Consider the following 18896-nt stretch of genomic DNA (forward strand, 5'->3'; position numbering starts at 1 on the left):
TGAAGAGAGACATCGGTTGTGATAACCCTCTAATTCCCAACTCAATACAAAATTTTTCACCCACTGAAATGGGTCAGCCTGCCTCTTGGCACATCTATCTGTCAACTTTCTCTGAAATTTAAAAGTAGTTTTTTACCCTTCTTAAATTATGATCTGCTGTCCTTAAAAGGAAAAGCAAAACAAAACAAAAAACAAAAGTCCCCTTGTAAATTGCTTTACTGAAAAATATTTATCATGTGGGGCCAAGTAAAGCTAGAGCCTAAGCCTGGGAGTCAGCAATGTTTCAACCTGATTTAACTTACTTAAGTCTACCTCCCTTAGTGGCCTCCTTCCAGAGTCATTTACCTATATCTCTTTACTCCTTTTCCTGTTCACCTTTCCTCACTCTTGTTCTGAGGAAATTGCAGTAGTTATTATTTTTAAAGTACTTAGATCATGACAACTTTTATATGAACACTCAATATTTTTATCTTATAAAAATACTTTAATGGAATCTTATTGACAGTATTTATTTACTAAGAAGGTTAATGAAGTCATGAGTGACTTTAATAAGCTGAACTTGCTTAAAATTTTAATGAATAACTCACATTATACAATAAACCAACATTACTTCAGACAACTTGACCAGAAGCAGTGTAAGCTTCTTTACAAATGCAAGCATGTAACAAACAGTAGAGTTAAAAAAAAATAAACATTTTATGAACTTTCTATATTCTACTCCAGGAACTTTATTTCTACTTATATAGAAAAAAATGTTATTTCTTCTATTTAAATAATGAGGTCAAAATAATGTCTTTAGCAGCTGCATTCCATTTTAGATAGAGAGAAATCCACCTCATCAGTGACAGAAAAACTCTGTTGACTTGTTTTACTAACAGTTGTTGTGAGTGAATAATTCCATAATCATTTGTGCCTAGGAAAGAGACAGAAAACTTGAAACCTTTGTGGTGAAGAAAGTGAATAATCACACATGTATTTGCTTGGTTATTCTTTAAAGTCATTTAATTAATTCTTTGTAATAAATTATCTGCAAAAATGTCCAATTGTTTTAAAAAGATATTAACAACACAGACTTCAGAGTTTTCACATAATCCTTTTCACATGCAAAGATTACTTTTTTTAATCTCATAAATGTTATTTTTTACATGTGGAGAACTCTTAGCATGGAAACACTCTCCCCCTCCCCACTCCATGAAGATCAGCAACTTATCTACATGTGTATGTACATACTAATATACTAAAAGAATGCTAATATACTATATTAAGAATATACTATTATAATACTAATAATTACACTGTAATTTACCATGCTATCCCACACTACACCACACTACTCTATACTATACCAGACTAAACTCTACCATACTATATAATAATATATTGTGCTAATACTTTAGCAAAACTATACTATGGAATACAAAATATGTTTACTATATGAAACTGGACTAGACTATAACATGCTATAATAATATAACACTGATAGTTATGCTACGCTATACCATCCCATCCTATTCCATACTATACTATGAAAATGCTTATAGCTGTACTATACTTTTACTATATTGCATTATACTTTTAGAGGATATTAATATGTACATGTACTTTATTGAAAGTCATAAAAATAAGCAAAGAAATTCTGGTTGTGATCAAAGCAATTCTGAAAGTTTTAAGTTTTTAATAGAATGCTTAGAACTTTCTTGATTATTTAAAACAAGTTATCCTCCTTTTTGACATGTCCATTATTGGAAAAGTGACTATTTTGAGGACTTAAGCATAAGGAAACAAAGCTTTATAATAAGAAGTTCATATTTCAAATATTATACATTTCTGGGGACTACATATTCTAGGCCAGATATCATGAAAATAACTAGTATTGTTCTGTTCAACTGCGGTGCAAGGATCAAATTGACTAGAGATTCAACTTCAATTTTCAGGGGTCAAGGATATGTAAATGTTTGCATATGAATACCCATATAGCTATATGTCTAAGCTCTCCAAAGTGGGTATTTTAGTAGTCTCATGAGTATTAGTATTGGAAAGTATTAAAAGTATTCAAAAAAGTAATAAAACTCAGCCTTAATAATCCAGAAAGTTCTATGTAGCCTACTAAATACTTACACTATTCTGAATAATCTTGACTTCTCTTAGAATTTCTTTGATGATCCCTATAATTTTCCAATGTCATGCCACACTTTTTAATAATATTTCTTGCATTCAATCCTGTATCCCCAAGAGGGCAGTTAGGGGAGATGCTCAAACACACCACATAAACAAGAGTGTTTTCAGTGGACCAGATTTATTCTGCAGCTGTGGTTAATGGTAGGAGTGTTTACATAAAGGCTGATGCATGGACAGGTTCTCAGCAACAGCTGGGGAGACTGCAGTTAGCCAAAACCTCAGTGGAGTGCTGTAAATCTTTTTTGTCAGTGCCGAAACAAACTAAGAATCTTTTCCTCACATTAGCGCATCCGAATTAAACCATTAAATGGGGGTGAAGGTGAAGTACTGTAGAATTTCAGCACAAAAGGGAAGAGAACATTTTAGTTTTTGCGACATTTCCCAAGCCTCATACACAAAATGCAGCTTTCATTGCAATGTGTTACATAGGTTATTTACAAATATAAACCCTCTGCCTTGAAATAGAGGGTGAGATGGGACATTTTAGCCAGGAAAAATGGAAGAAATACATGTCCTGAGGAAGATTTTCACATATCTCTAAAATTCTCTGACAAAGAGAAACTCTTTTTCCCTTTTTATAAGCTAGCTTTAAAAAAAAATCAGAATGTTAGGAAGTGTATTTGTTTTTAAAGAGGGTGGAATGATTGTGGGGCAGGGAATTGGTGTACTCAAAATAGAATGCGTTAATTTCATTTTCTCCTTTTTCCCAATAAAATGATGAATAATTTTTATTTTTAAGATACTTAGGACCTGATAAAATGAATTCCTAATGATATTGAAAGACAATTATGTTGTCATTGCACCTAATACATATAAAGTTGGAAAATATGCTACCAAGATGATATTTGACTCTTTGTGAAGATTCCAAAGACTGCGATACATTTTGAATTATTTTTTCCTCTTTGAATATATTGAATCACTGTATTGTTTTTAAATGGATATTTCTGTCCTAAAGGCAAATATATATCTTCAGTACCATTTTATTATAAGCACTGATTTACTTAGTTGCTTTTATAATTATGATTTTTACTGGGAAAATAAAACTACAAATCTTCTTGTTGCTGATAGACTGATTTAGAACTAGTACATTGGTCAGTGTTTGAGAAAAGATATAAATCTATTATCGCTTAAATTATTTAAATGGGTTAGTCTGGGTTTGTAATATGGTGTCAACATCAGCATTTCAGGCCCTGCTTATTAGCCATTAATTAACTTTCTAGCACTGTCCACATAGGTGTACGGCCCTTTGACTGAATCCAAACTTCACAGAATACTTGAGGATCTAGAGGGTCACCTGTAGCCTCGAGGCCATAGGTTCCCCACCCCAGCCTAAACCCATGCATTTCAGCCCACTTTGTGTCTGTAGAGTAGTACTAAATGTAATGTTCAATTTACAACTTCATATACTTCCACTGAGTAAAAGATGGAATCAGAGGAGGAAAGTAGGTTGGAATAAATTTGGGAAGATATATTCACTTTTGATGATTCCAACTTGCTTCCTACCACCACAACCAATCTTTTTAAGATCAGTATTTTCCTAGTGATGCAAGATGACTGTGAATCATAGAACATCAATACCTCAAAGAAGTTGTATATGAACCAAAGTGAATTAGTAAGACATATTATAGGAAGAGGCTTAAACATACTAACAGTTGAGAAGTAGTTGTAGCAATGATGCAAAGTGTATCAAGGGCATATATGACTGGAAAAGAAGGTCTGATGAAATATACAGAGTGAGAGTAAGGAATTACACACAAACAGCTTAACTGTTGAAAGTTCCCAAGATATTGGATGGATCCTCTATAGAAAATAGAGAAAATAATTGTCCTCTACAGATCCATTTCACTTCTAAGGGAGGCGAATTTGTACCTCAAATTTCATCTAGATAATGGTTAGGCCAAATAGAAGATGAGTTAAAGAGTGTGTTCCCTGAAGTTAAAGTCAGCAGAAAATTTTGTGAGAAGTAGACAGTATCAGTCTGAATTCTTTGGTGTGACACTACAGAAAACCACAAAGATAAGGAGTTTTATGAACTGGATAAGAAAAATGTATTGTCATTTTATGTGTGTGTGTGTGTGTGTGTGTGTGTATGTGAGGAGGGTGGTAGCATTTATGTAAAATTCAGAAGTTAGGATTTACCTAAATCTTTTTTCCTTTAAAGAGAGTTGAAATTATCATGCATTGTTAAAATATGTATTGAATATATTCCAACTAGTAATATTTGAAAGTGACAGTCTTCCAAGAAGTTAGTCAGACATTCTTTTCTGTGCATGTAATGCTCATAATGAGTGTATATATTATATATCAGTAAAGATCATAATTATAAAGAAAAAGTTTGGCTGTGACAACAATTGTATTACATCACATTCTCTCAAACAGACCTTATGGAACCTTTAGGATATTATCTCTTTTCTATTATGATGTCCTGTAATGCCTATTATGCTTTAAACAGACAAGGAAAACTTTTCATATGAATCTCTGTTTCTATCCAATTTCAGTACTCTGCCAATAAATCAGAATCCCTAAGGATGCTTTTTTCAGGGCCATGAACTCTGATCAAACTTTGCACAAATCTCCATTATTAAAAAAAAATCATCCCTCATGTTTACTCCTAAAGTTGAAAGGCTAACCAGATAACAAAGCTTTGGAAATAAAGCTGTTGTTGGTCACTAGTCCCTGGGGAAAAGAGCTGATGCAAAAGGAAAGACATTCCGGAAGTGTGCTGTTTGTCTTCTTCTACGGTGTTTGACCCAGGTGCCCTGAAAGAATATTTTTCCATTAATCCTCATGGCACATGAATGAGAATGAATGAGAGATATGAGTGGGTGAAAAATGCATTTGAGTCGCATAAAGACAGATTGCATAATTTTGCCATTTTAATACTACATAATAGCCTATTTACTTACATTAAAACTTGATGATATAGACTGCTTTTGCAATAAAGTAAATTAATAACATTTCTGGTTAACTAGGAATTAGGAACAACATGTTTCTTTCATTACTTGTTGGAAATATGTATACATTGTGTTATGTTGGCATTTTCTTGACTCAGTCAATCAAATGAAGTAAACATAATAGAATCTTTGTTCATTTAGAAACTTTTAATGGCTCAGAGTAATGATGTTAAATATCAATTATCATAATATAGAATTGTGGCTATAAAACTACAATTCAGAAGTGACCAAGGATACCTAGAAAGTCTAATAAAAACTAAAGGGATTTTATTAGCCAAGTTGGAGAAAGAAAGAAAATAGGACAATTTTTCACAGTGATTGGGATGATAGTGGGGTCAAACTATAATTTAGTTGCTTAATTTTAATTCCTAACAAAATTCTAGTACAGATCACTAAAAGAATAATTGGTTCCCTTCCAGAGAAATAAACAATTACTACAGAGTTTAGCATAGCAGATAGAGAGCTGACCTTAAAGTCATGAAGAAAAATGTTTAAGTTTGACTCCTATACATTATTGCAAAAGTCACTTAACCTCTTGATACTGAAAGCCGTCTTCACGGACAGTAAACTGAAGGGCAGTTGATAGCAGCAGTGGGAACTCAACTTTTTAGTGTTTTCAACATTTGGTTCAGGGGTGCCTGGGAGTCCCCATAATATCTTAGGGAATGATGAGAGTTCAAATTTGTTTTTATAATAATATTTTAATATTTTAATTTCAAATGTGGTAAATATTAATAGCTATAACCCACATAAATTAAAACTCTTTGGAGAATACTAAATAATTTTTAAGAGTGAAAAGGAGTTTTTAGACTATAAGAAAGTTGATTTATCAAGGACCTCTACTTTATTCCAATCAGCATCAATCAATTTTATATGATAGGCGTAGTGATTATAAGTTCTGGTATTTGGCCCTTGAGCTGTGAGCTGCAGATGGTAAGATCACTTGTTTAATCATAGGAAGCGAGCTAGACACGCTCCACTCTTGTTTTTCCTTGTCATGGTGCCCAAGTCCAATGTGGTAGAGGTGACTCAACTACATGGAAAGTCCCCCAGATTTATTTTAGTACTTCTGGGCCATTCTCTTTTGTCCAACATGAGCGGTGTCCATCTTATTACCACCCTATGACCACTTAGTCAGTGGAGATATTCCTTTCTTCACCCAAATCGTAATCTTGCTGACAAGTTAATTTTGCTTATGCATCATAGGTCAACCATTGGAATTATTCTGTATTTGGTATAGCTGTTCTTGAATGTCTAGATATCTAACCCTATAAAAATAGGGCCCTGGAAGGAGGAGGCATCTCAGATTGTGAGGAAGATCTGAGGTCCACTTTTAAAGGAACCATGGATCATTTATTAAAGTACCATAGACTCAGAGCTCTGCCTCAGTCTCTCTAATTGTGGGTTGAATTATTTTATCACCACAACCAAAAGCTATGAGAAAGTACATTCAGGTGATGGTATCCAGCAGGTAGTTGGTGACAGGGACTGAATGCATAGATGTCGGAGTCATCTTTGTGGAAATAGGTAGGATGCATGGCATCTGATGAGATGACTGAGAGATAAAGTAAAGAGAGAAGAAAAGAGAGCCCAGGATATAGCTTAGAGGTACATGGGCATTATGTAATTTGGAATATTTGCAAAAGGTTTTTTTTTTTTTTTTCAGGTATACTTAACCCTCGATGGTCTCTAAAGTTTTTTTTTTTTTTTTCCCAATTCTGAGATTCTATGATTTAGTGAAACATGCAGGGTGACCCAAAAGTCTTAGTGGAGTATTAAGCTTTAAAAGGCTTTTGTTTTTGTTTTTTTCCTAAAACTTTTAAACCTTAATACTCCACTAAGACTTTCAGGACACCTGATGTATTAATTGCCTACTGTATACCTGTCAGTAGGAAAGGAACACCCATATAAATAAGGCAATGTTTCTATCTTCAAAAAAGTTTCTAATATAGTAGATTTCCACTGCAAACAAAATTATTATAGGGAGAAAAGCTTGTAGGCACCTTTTCTACTCTTTGATGTTATCTTATAATACAGGGAGAAAGCTGGAGGTATAGTGGATATAATATTTAATTGAGACTCAGAAACATCTGAATTCCAATCCTGCCTCATATTTACAAACTGTGTGACTCTGGCAAGTCACTTAAACTCTCTTACTCTCAGTTTCCCTATCCATACAGTAGGGATGAAAATGACAGTACCTTTCTTATAGGGTGGGCTGTTGTGAAGATTGAATAGGATGATATATAGATATCAATAGAGATAGAGATGTGTGTGTATGTAAAACACTTTGCGATGCTTAAAGCACCAAATAAATGTTAGCTTTTATTATTACATTGAAAAAATTAAAGGTTACCTATTCCTCAACATAAAATTTAAGGTTTATTCTGAGGAGCAAAGATAGAGGTGACATATTAGTCTATTAATAGATAGATAGATGGATTAAGTGTAGAAATAACATCATTAGTTGAAATTCCTAACTTGTGTTGAATGTATATTTTTAATAAAATTTTTCAAAAGGTGGGGGGACCCTATATATACAGTTTCCTACTTGAATTCTGAGATATTCAGTCCATTATTTGTTCTCACTTTGGAATTTGCTTATGCTGTAAAGATGGAAAAGCATAGCAATAAATATGCTGAATTAGCTTTTGTCTAGAAATACAGGTCCTATAATTTACACGGGAAAAATCTCTAGGGGTGAGGGAAAGGATATTAGATACTTATCCTTTCCCATTTGTTCCTTAAGTCAGTTTTTCTGAAAGTACTTTAAATAGACACTATTTCCTTGGAGGATCCTTTGGATAGAGAGGTAAAAGGAAAGAATGAAAAGAAAATTGTCTAAGTCATGTATAATAAAAGCATTCATTCCTATTGGAAACAAATCAATCATTCAAAACAATGAAGGTAACACCTTAAGCCTGGAAAAAGCTGGCTAAAATATATTGAGAAATTGAGCCTTTATTTATGACTTAAAATATGATGAGTTGTATAAAAATATGCTACTTCTCTTTGTGAAATTAACCCTAGAATCATGATTTCTAATTGCTAAATGGAGGCAAGATGTGATTAGCAAGACTTCTTTTGACAGGAAATCTATGTTACCTCTTCCACACAAACAAACAAAAATGTCTTCTGATATGTGTCTGTTACCACTTCAGGGAAAATAGGACCAAGGTGGGAAAAAAGTCTAGTACCCAAGTCTAGTGCCTTTGGTTCTCCTCCCTGCCATGGAATTCCTCATCTATTACATTGCTTACTGTTATTTGGATTTTTTTATTTTTACAAAATGAAAATGACAATTGAACTCAGCACTTCTGGAAATTGTTTTTGTTTTCTAATTGTTTATTTATTAACTAAAACAATTTAGGGAAAAACTACTTAGAATTAAAAGTCACCAGTGGATGAATTATTTCATCCATTTGATCCTTTCTGGAAGAGGTACTGGGGGCCCATATAGTATCTGGTGTAGTTGATAGAATTCTGTCATTCACTGATGTCAGAGAGCATGGGTTCAACTTTTATTTCTGATGTTCACAACCTTTGTGACCTTGGACAAGTCACTTGACCTCTCCAGTCCTCAATTTTTCATTTGCAAAATGACAAAGTTGATTTAGATGGCCTCTGAGTTCCATTCCAGATCCTGCTAGTTCTATTCCTTGATCCTTCGATGTTGAAAAGTCACAAATAAAAGCTGTTTTTCTTGCATATGCAAAATGTCATCCTTCTGAAAAAGGCATCTTCCATTGCCTTGCTGGCTGGTGTTACATATGAGTAAAATGGAATGTGCACCACTCTCCTCAAATGGTAAGAGTAAATAAATGATGTCTTGACTGGCAGAAAGAGAAATACCTAGAAATAGTTCATTTGATTACTTTAGAATGGCATAATTATAACCTACCCACTTACTTTAAACCAGCAATTTAAACTACCCATGATTTTTATTTCTTTTGGTCTAATTCTGTTCTGCAACATACACCCTTTGGGACCTGAAAGAACTGAACAGTAGCTTTTCTCTTTTGGTACAATTAGAGATGACAAGATTTCCTGATATTCTACTCAAGTTAACATCTGCCAGGTTTTTGGTTTTTGTCCTTTTTTAGGGTTAAAATCATAACAATCTGAGTGTTAGTAATAATATTTGACAAGTTCTTCACATAGGATTCAAACTAAAATAAATGAAAAAAAGAACATTAGGCAAATTTTGGTTCAAAAAAACCTAAAAGGAAAAGAATTACTTCATGTAAACTGGGTATGACCAAAACAAATCAGATAACGAAATAAATAGTTTGTTCTTGCCCCCAAAGCTTGGGTCTTTGGGTTTATCCAGTGTTAAATTACTATGGTAATTTACTACTGTGTTTTGTGTACCTAATCTATCCCACTGATATAACACTCTATTTCTTAGCCAGTATCAGATAGATGATTGTCACCTTGTAATATAGTTTGAAATCTTCTTCCACTTTTTTTTTATCCTTTATTCCCTTGATATTCTTAACCTTTTGTTCTTCCAGATTAATTTTGTTATTTTTTTTCTGGCTCCACAAAATAATTCTTCAGTAGTCCGATTGGTATGGCACTGAATAAGTAAATTAATTTAGGTAGAATTTACTACAAAAGAGAACCCAAACCTCATCACTGCCAATTTTTCATGATTTTGTTCAGTGCTATCTCTCTCCTTTCTCTCTCCCTCTTTTCCCCCTTTCTTTCTCTTTGTCTCTCTCCTCCTCCTTCATTCTTTTTCTCCCTCCCTCCATCTCTCTCATTCTGTCTCTCTCTTTTATTCCTTTTTTTCCTGTCATCCCATAGCATGTAATGAAGGTACTACCTGTAACTCTTATTCAATAAACCTATTAGTCAGGACCCATAAAGAATGAAAGGAAAATCTCCTGATTTTGAGGATAAGCCTTGTTAAAAGGAAATTAAGACCCTGAAACAGAAGTTTTAAAATGTGGAATGTGGAATCCTATGTAAGTACAACAAAAGACTAATTATAGGAAGTTTATATTCTATATGACATATGTATGTAAGAAAAGACAAGTTTGGAAGTTGAAACTGTGAACTAGACAACAAGGTATTCATAATAGAAACCAAATCTGTAGGACTACTGATGATTCATTGAGAATAGCCTCCAATTGAAGACCCTTGCTAAATTCTGAGTTTGCTTATTCTGGTTTCACAATATTTAATATCTATCCCAATGACTGATCACAACACAATTTGAGCTTATGTCACCTCTTACCTGGAGTATTACAGAAGTTTCCTAGAAATGAACTAAGACTTTTGGAACATCTTTTTATTATACTGACTGAACTGACAAATGTTTATTTTATTCATCTATTTATATTACTTTAAATCTTCCAAAGAAAAAATTGGTACTTCTGCTACCACAATATCAGTGGTGGTATAGTGCCAATATAATACGTCATAGCCAGCTTGATTTTTCTTCATATTTGTTTGAAGGAGGGCATAGGACTTTCTGAAGGGATGCACAAGGTCCTATGATAGCAGGTTGGCCTGACATGTTCTAATCACCTCTGTAGTGACAGTGGTTAATTTTAGCACCTATTCTTGGTTAAATTGCCCACCTCTAAATAAAGGAGATGATGATTTCCTGTACTCTACTTTTTGTTTGATTTTGGTTTGGTTTTTGGTTTGTCTTTTTTTGGAGGGGGGAAGGCAGGGCAATTGGGGATAAGTGACTTGTCCAAGGTCACACAGCTAGTAAGTGTTAAGTGTCTGAGGCTGGATTTGAACTGAGATCCTCCTGATTCCAGGGCCAGGTCTCTATTCACAGCACCATCTAGCTGCCCCAACATTGTCTTTTTAAATACTGACAAACTGAATTGTGTTCAGAGAATAGTGATGAGGGATGGCGAGAAGGATGAAGACCATGTGATGTAATGATAGCTGACAAGAGCAAGGGATTGAGGGATTGTTAGCCCGGAGAAGAGAAATTTGGTTGGGAAGGAAGATGAGAGCTATCAATTATCTGAAGGATTGTCATGTGAAGAAAGAGTAAATATGTCCATGGTGGTCTCAAAGGGAGAGAGCTAGGAGCAGTGGACAGAAATGGCAGAGGCAGATTTCAGTTCAACGGGAGGAAAAAGCTTCCGCAAATCAACAATTCAATCTAGCTTGAAGTGGAAGAGCTACTTACAAGAAATTCCATATCATTGACACTCCTCAATCAGAGGATGAATAGCCATTTATCAGGAATATTATAGAATGGATTCTAAGCAGGAATGTGTTTAACTAAGTAACTGCTTTTGATTCTGAGATTCTGAGTCCAAAAACCTCAAAAAGACCTTAGTTTTTCAAGAATGCCTCCCCTCGCTCCTTTACAATGGGAGGGTGTAGGAGTGGGGTCCATGAGTATGGAACAGTGAAATACCATCATATTATTTTACTCTTTTATTTGATTTGCTGGTTTTTCTTCCACTTTAAGCAAATTTCTTTGTAATAAGGAATAATACTTAGCAAGGACAGAAGAATATAAGGGGAAATATAGGTGATGTGAAAAGAAAAGATTACAATAAAAACCAAACTATACTTTGGAAAGGGAGAAAAAGAAACCATTGCTCTTCCCTCATAAAATCTGTCTCTCCTATTCATATGACAGAGCAGTCCAACATGTGGTAAAAATGTAGCTCCTTTGATTGGTTGTACAAATATTTTTCCTTAAATAATAAAAAAAAATAAAATAAAAAAGATGTTAATACAACTTCTGGCAGAACAGATGTAGGTCCTGAGAAATTTCCATATGTTTTCAATGAGGACTGTTTAGTGACCAGTGTCATGTGCCAGTCAGCATGTTTAACCACCTGGCAACCCCTGGCAATAAACGAAAAATCTTTTATTTTTATAGAGGCAAGCTGGCCATCATCCAATAATTCTAGGAGGTGTTATTCATTAGCATTTGTTCTGATTTTTTTGAAAATCAGAGAAGAAGCATAGCAAGATATTGAATGAACCCATGTTCTGATGGATTTCAATGATGAAGAGATATTTATAAAACCTGATTATTTAGCTGAAAATTTTTGTCTGATTAATATCTTTCATAAATTCACAGTAATTTTAACCAATTATTAGACTCTTTTCTCCTTTGGTGCCTCATTTTGTCAAAACAGTGGCTTTTCAAAGACTGTCAGCAGAGCACAAAATTCAGCAGCTTCTCTCCATTTGGAGAGGTTTCAAATATGAGTCAAGAAACAGACTGTTACTGCTATCTGAGGACCATCCTAGCAAAACATTGTAGTTTTGTCACTAGGATTAAATCTTTGACCATGATCATCTTTTAGAGAAAGAAAAAGAAAAAATGGCCCTCATTCTTGTGCTGGCCCAATTCTAAGGACCCACATGCCACATCCTTCTTCAAAAGGCTTTTCCTGATGTCCTCAACTATTCATGATCTCTCCCTATCATGTTTATTTTATATACTGCTCTTTCTTAGTTTTCTCCTATTCTTCCTGACTGTACCTTCACAATATTCTTTCCAGGATCATCATACATTTCTTACCACTATACATGTGTATTTAGGGTCTAGGAGTCTCCTTGGACCTCTCCATTTTAAGCCTTGGGAATAGCTCATACAACTGCACAAAGGTGGGAGTTTGAGACTAGACAACAAACTCCATTTGCCTGGAAAGTTAGGAAGCCACTGAAAATTTCTGAAGAGGAGAGAATGATGCAGTGACAGTTATGCCATGGGAAGATAACATTTGAAATTATATTAGAAGGGAAGGGAGGGAAATGAGACTAGGCAACTTAATTAAGACTATTATGATAAACTAGGTCACTAGTAATGATAAATTCAATTAGTGTGGTAGCAATGTGAGTGGAGAGGAGAAAAGATGTAAGATCATAAAGTCATAGATTTTGAGTCTGAAAAGATCTCTAGGGTCATCCAGTTCAACCTCCTTATTGGAGAAATTAATGCCCAGAGAGAACATTGCACAAAGTTAGTCAGGTAGTCTGAAAAAAAATCAGAAAGTGTCCTCAGATTCTCCCACTCAATATTAGTTTTTTTTAAACTGTGTTTTGCTAACTTTTTAATGCAAAAAAAATGCAACTGAATTTGAGGGAGCCTGTCAATGTATGAAATTGAGGTTCCCAGGCTAGATGACTAGCAGGGTGGAGGTTTACTTTAAAAAAATAAGCAAGTTTGGTGCAAGAAGATTGAGAGGCAAATAACTCACTTCTTTATTAATACTATGCATTTTTTTCAGTATGTGAGCTTGTAGCTTAAAATATGCTTAAACTTGGTCAAAATATGTAATGAAAATATTTTAATTTCTAGTCAAAGTATGAATTTCCAGACATTCTTAATGTTTAGTGGAGGAAGAAACAGAACCCATATTCTCATATATAATAAATACCACCTGGGAAAAAGAAATGGAACATATAAATGAAAAGATGGGAAACATTTCATAATACTTGTACAGGATAAAGATATACTAATTATGAGATTTTAATTATCCCAGTATTTTCTGGAACTCTGTCTCTCAATGAAAAACAGTGGCTTATAATTTCATCCTTCAGAAAGTTGAAGAAACCATGAAAGGGAACAGCTACTCTGGACCTTGTTTTTAGGAATAAAAAAGAATTGGTTTTTCAAATCAAAATAATATGAACCCTTGAGAGGGTGTGACCACACCTCTTAAAATTTGTGATAAAGGGGACAAAAGCCAAACATAATCAGATTTATAGGATTTTTGGAGAGCAAATTTAAAAGGATTCAGAGAATATATATATCAATACACCGACTAAAATTCTGCATGAATGAGAAGCTATCACAAATGAAATTTTGAGTTAACAACTGGAAACAATTCCATAGAAAAGGAAAAGAAGTTGTTGGCATAAAGCAATATGGATGCTCAAGGAACTCAGTTAGAAACTTGAAAGCCATCAAGAAAGAGCAAGCAATGCAAGTTATGAAATATTTCTGTAAGAAGAATTATAAGGCAATAAAGCTCAGAATAAGCTGAGGCTGGCAGGAAATGTTAAGAATAACAAAAATTATTTTCTATGTTGGAGAAATGAGAAGTTATGAAGGAAATGGCTACTATTCAGTTTAGCTGAAATCATGATAGCAGGAGATGGACAAAAGACAGAACAACTAAATAGATGTTTTGCTTCAGTTGTCTTTGGCAGAAGAAACTTTTTACAAGAAAAGACAGGGAAATGAATTTTTAAAAGTTGAATCTCAAGAAAGAGATTAAAAAATAAATACATGTTCTTTTTGAGTACATGTCACATGGGTCAAGTGAACTATATCCCAGGGTAATAAAAGAAATGAATCCTGTGATTGCTGAGCCATTATAACTGATCTTTGAAAGATCCTGGAGAATGGTAGGGGTACCTCAGGATCAGAAAATTTTACAAATGTTTTTCTCAAGTTCAAAAAAAGCAAAGGGAGTAGAATATACAAGTTGTAAGCTGATGAGATTGACTTTGATTTCTTACAAAGTTATCAAAAATATTATTAAATAGATAGTTAAGGAACATTTTGGAAGGGAAACTGTAGCCACAAAGAGCCAGGATGGCTTCATCAGGAATAGATGATTTACTTTTTTGACAGTGATTGTCTAGAATTGTCAGAAGAAGACTATGTATTTGGTTTATCTGAATGTCAGAAAACCATTTGACAAAATCTTTCATGGTATCATTGTAGACATGGTAAAGAGAGGGAGATCAGATAATAGTAAGACCAAGTGTACTTGGAAATGATTGAATGACCAGTTCCAAGAGTAGTTATTAATTGTTGGATGTCAGTTTGGAGGGCCATAGTAAAGTAGTTCGTGGATCTGTGCTTGGTCCCATGCTTTTTAACAATTTTGTCAGTGACGAAGAATGGCAGACATATTTTCAGGATACAGAATTAGGAGACATGATGGATAATGGAGTATCCAAATAAATCTTATAGACTACAACATTGAAATAATTCTAATAAGATGAAATTCAATGTAAATAAGTGTAAGGTTTAGACTTATGTTCGGAAATTATATTTCTGACTTATGGGAGACGTAACTATATGCAGTAGCAGTTTAAAAAAAAACATCCTTGGAGTTTTAGGTAATGGCAGTTTCAGTAGAATTAGGATCAGTGAGTGAAAATTGTAAAGAAGTTTAACGTCAAGAAAAACTTCCCAAAAAATATATCCCTTTAGAAATAGAATGAGAAGTAGTGAGTCCCCTTTAGTACGAATTCATTCTTCAAGGAAAAAAAAAAACCTGGATTGCCACTTGTCAGTTACTTTATAGAGAGAATCCTTATTTAGATGTGGGTTAGATTAATGAAAAGTAACATGGTGTAGTTGTAGTCCAAATAGATTTGGACTGAGAAAGTCCCTATTCAAATCCTGTCTGACAGCTGTTAGTTGTGTGTCTGCTAGTAAACTATTCTGATACTCAGTTTCCTCATCTGTGAAATGGTGATAATACCTTCCCTATGCAGTTGTTAGGATCTAATGAAAGTTTTTTATGTATCATCCTTTACAAAATTTAAAGTACTATTTAAATGAAATTTTTTCTTGTGACTTCTGAGGTCATCCTTATCATTCTATAATTCTGTGAATTGTTCTCTAAGAGACCCAGAGAAAATACCTTAGAAGCTAATTTGAATCTGCCAGTAAGAAAAACTCCAGAATCAGAAGAATAACCTTCCCCAGTCTTAGTATTTCCTTACTCTGCTTCATTCTCTCCATTTTTTTCTGGTGAATCACAATCCCCAGGAGTCATTGAGTGATTAGAGATATCAGGAAGATTGGTAGGAGAGACATATCTAAAGAATGAAACAAAGGCAAATTCCCAGTTGATAGAATAATTAGTGCAGAGACCTAGTACTAGTATTCTTCCCGTTTGCATCTCTTCAGGGCCCAGACCTTTAAACAGTGCACAGTTCCTTAAGCTGCTATGCCATCTGAGTGTATAGAAAGGAAGTGCCAACCTGGTAAAATTATTAAGTAGGTAGCTCACTTAGTACAATGCATAAGTCTGCATGATTTCCTTAATCACATTGAAGCTGACAAAAGTTACTGTGATACTATTTACACCTTTAAACATGTAGATTTCTGTTATGACCTATTTTAACATGAATTTTATTGAATTTTGCCATCTCACAAACCTGAACATTCATATTAAGATGAGCTTTAGAAAAATTAATTTTGTCAAATTCTAAATAGTCATAGAATCACTTCATATTAATTTTATAAAGAATTTTATTTTCCAATGGTAAAAAACACAGGAGACGTGCATTAAAACATAGCACGGATTCTTGTACTACAGATTTGGATATACTGCTGCTAAGTTCGGTTGTGACCATTTTAAGTGCCTTCTTAGATATGTAGCACTGTGTTAGGCTCTAGGGTTGTCAAGGCAAAAATAATGAAAATTCCTTGCCTTTAAGAAGCTTCCACACTACTGGGGGCTGCAACATGAATATAGACAGCAAATACCAAGTTATGTAAACAAATTCAAATAGGAGAAAGCACTAACAACTGAGAGGACCTGAAATCCAGAAAGTCTTGGAATATGGGGAATCTTCACTGAAGTAAATTGAAGGAAGGTAAAGATTCTACAAGGCAGAAAGTTGGGGCAGTCACCTATAAAAAGGCATGGAGACAGGAGGATTAATGGACTTTGAAACATTGCCTCCGGAAAATATTGGACTCCGAGTAGTTAACCTAAACAAATGAACATTATCATTACTTAATATCAGTGAAATAAAGCAGTCCCTACTACAAGAATTCTATCCCAACACTGAGGTGCCCTTGTGTTCTTGAAGGTTATTCCAGAAGAGAACATCGTAAAAAAAGTATGGGCCCAGAGCAGGCCTTCGTGTTGCGTATCTGAGGAGCAATCTAGCATTTCAGAAGAGTTCAACGTCATCAGATAACTGCTTATCATTTCATCGGATGTTGGACCACATCCTCTCCTGAAAATCATCTGTTAATAAGTGGAAGGGGTTGTATTGGTAGAGGAAGTACCAATACTGAAGAAATTGTGTATATCAGAAGGATTGAAATAATTAAAGTAGTAAAGTAAAATGGATCATATTGAGATGTCAAAGAATTCTCCACAGCTTTCTATTGGCATCAATCATTAAATATATTGCCAGTTACATTAAATTTCAAATTTAAATTTAAATAATTCAGTTTACAGTTTGCATTTTCAGTGTTTTTTTATAAAATAATATGGATTATGTTATGCTATTTGGGTCATAATTAAATTTACAGATAATTCTGAAAGTAGCCAAGTGCTTTGCATCAGGGAAAATAAGGGTAGAGAGATATAACATGGTGTAGTGTCTTTTTTACATGATTTTACATCCTATGTCACATTGAATTTTAGAATAAGAAGCTTGTGGTAGAAACTCAGACATTAAATTATTTCCATTTTTTAAAACCACAATATTCTATTATTCAATCTACAATTATTTTTAAAAGATGCTAATTTAAAGTGATTTATATAGCATTTTTAAATAATTATAACTTTCTCTAAGCTTTAGCAACTAACATTATTATACAAATGGGCAGATTAATTAAAGTATTTGTAATGAGGACTATGTCTTTTTAATGAAATAAAAAACAAAATGAAATGTCCAACATGGATGGAAAAAATAGATGAAAACATAATATCTGAGGTGCTTAAATCAGTTTTTCTTCTTTTCCTAGGCTCAACATGGGAGAAGACATTTCGTCAGATTGGCTTTGAAAGGTAACCAGCGAATTTATGATTTATCCACTTCAAAGCTTTAAGAGTGATTCAAAAATTGATCAATCAGACAAAAAATAAAATTTATTACATGGGAGCAAAACTTTCTTATGTATATGATTTGGGTCACACTTTCTTCCTCCCTCCTTTCTTCTTCCTTATTTCCTTCCTTTCTCAGTAATCTCAATGATAGGAGTAACTCTCCACATGGAAGTTTATTCTACTAATGTAATTAACCATATGTGGTCTTGGTAAGTTGTCTGAGAAGCTAAGACATTAAGTGACTTATCCATGATCTCACAACTAATAAGCGTTTAAGACCTGACGACTCTGAATACCCTTCAATATCTTATCCACTATACTATCTAGCCACCTCTGAGAAACTAATGATGATTTACATCCAAACGACAGAAAATAATGGTTTAATATAATTCACAAAATGGGTGGAGATTGAATTAAGAAATGATTTGTTTAAAGTAAAAAATAAAGACATTGTAGGTTATTTAAGGTTTTTGATATTTGTTCGCTCATCTTTATAGACTGCAATAATCCTATTAATGTTTACCCTGCTCTATCTAACTTACCTTTAGGAGTAACAGTTTGAACTCTTTCCATAGTGAAACTAAGAGGATCTTAAATTCCCAAAATGGGAACCCTTCATTTCCTCCTTCTTCCATAAATTTTATTCCTATTGGTTTTTTACCTTCTATTCATTTTCACTAGAACCATTCCTTCTCTCTATCCATAGATCTCTGTGAAGATCTATTTATTCTAAGATGTTCCATGTTGAAAAATGAGGAATAGGCTCATGGTGTAAGATTTGTATGCGTCCACATGCATTGTCTAAAAGTACAGATGTGCAGCTTAGGTATGGCATGAATGAATATCTCTAGATTCTAGCCTACCCTTCTCTAAGGAAGCCTATAATTTCTACCTTGAAGGGAACAAGAGAAACTTGGCACTTGGTCCTTCCCTTGATTATGGGTTTTGATCTTGACAAAGCTTTCTAGCCGACCCCACCAAAAAAGAGTATTGCTAGTCTAGGGATACC

The 18896-nt window shown here is 33.9% G+C and overlaps 1 protein-coding gene across 3 annotated transcripts in view; it reads left to right on the forward strand.

Annotated features, from left to right (window-relative positions):
- PIEZO2 (piezo type mechanosensitive ion channel component 2) overlaps positions 1-18896 on the forward strand; it is a 557384-nt gene that overhangs the window by 250749 nt on the left and 287739 nt on the right. For all 3 annotated transcript variants that reach the window (XM_069099626.1, XM_069099625.1, XM_069099627.1), the window contains exon 4: positions 17806-17848. In XM_069099626.1, coding sequence (XP_068955727.1) covers positions 17806-17848 — 43 coding nt within the window. The remainder of the gene's footprint in view (positions 1-17805; positions 17849-18896) is intronic.

Source organism: Petaurus breviceps, unplaced genomic scaffold (assembly GCF_028583685.1).
Source record: "Petaurus breviceps papuanus isolate PSGF00001 unplaced genomic scaffold, PetGlider_PUasm1.0 38, whole genome shotgun sequence".
Classification (NCBI taxonomy): domain Eukaryota; kingdom Metazoa; phylum Chordata; class Mammalia; order Diprotodontia; family Petauridae; genus Petaurus; species Petaurus breviceps.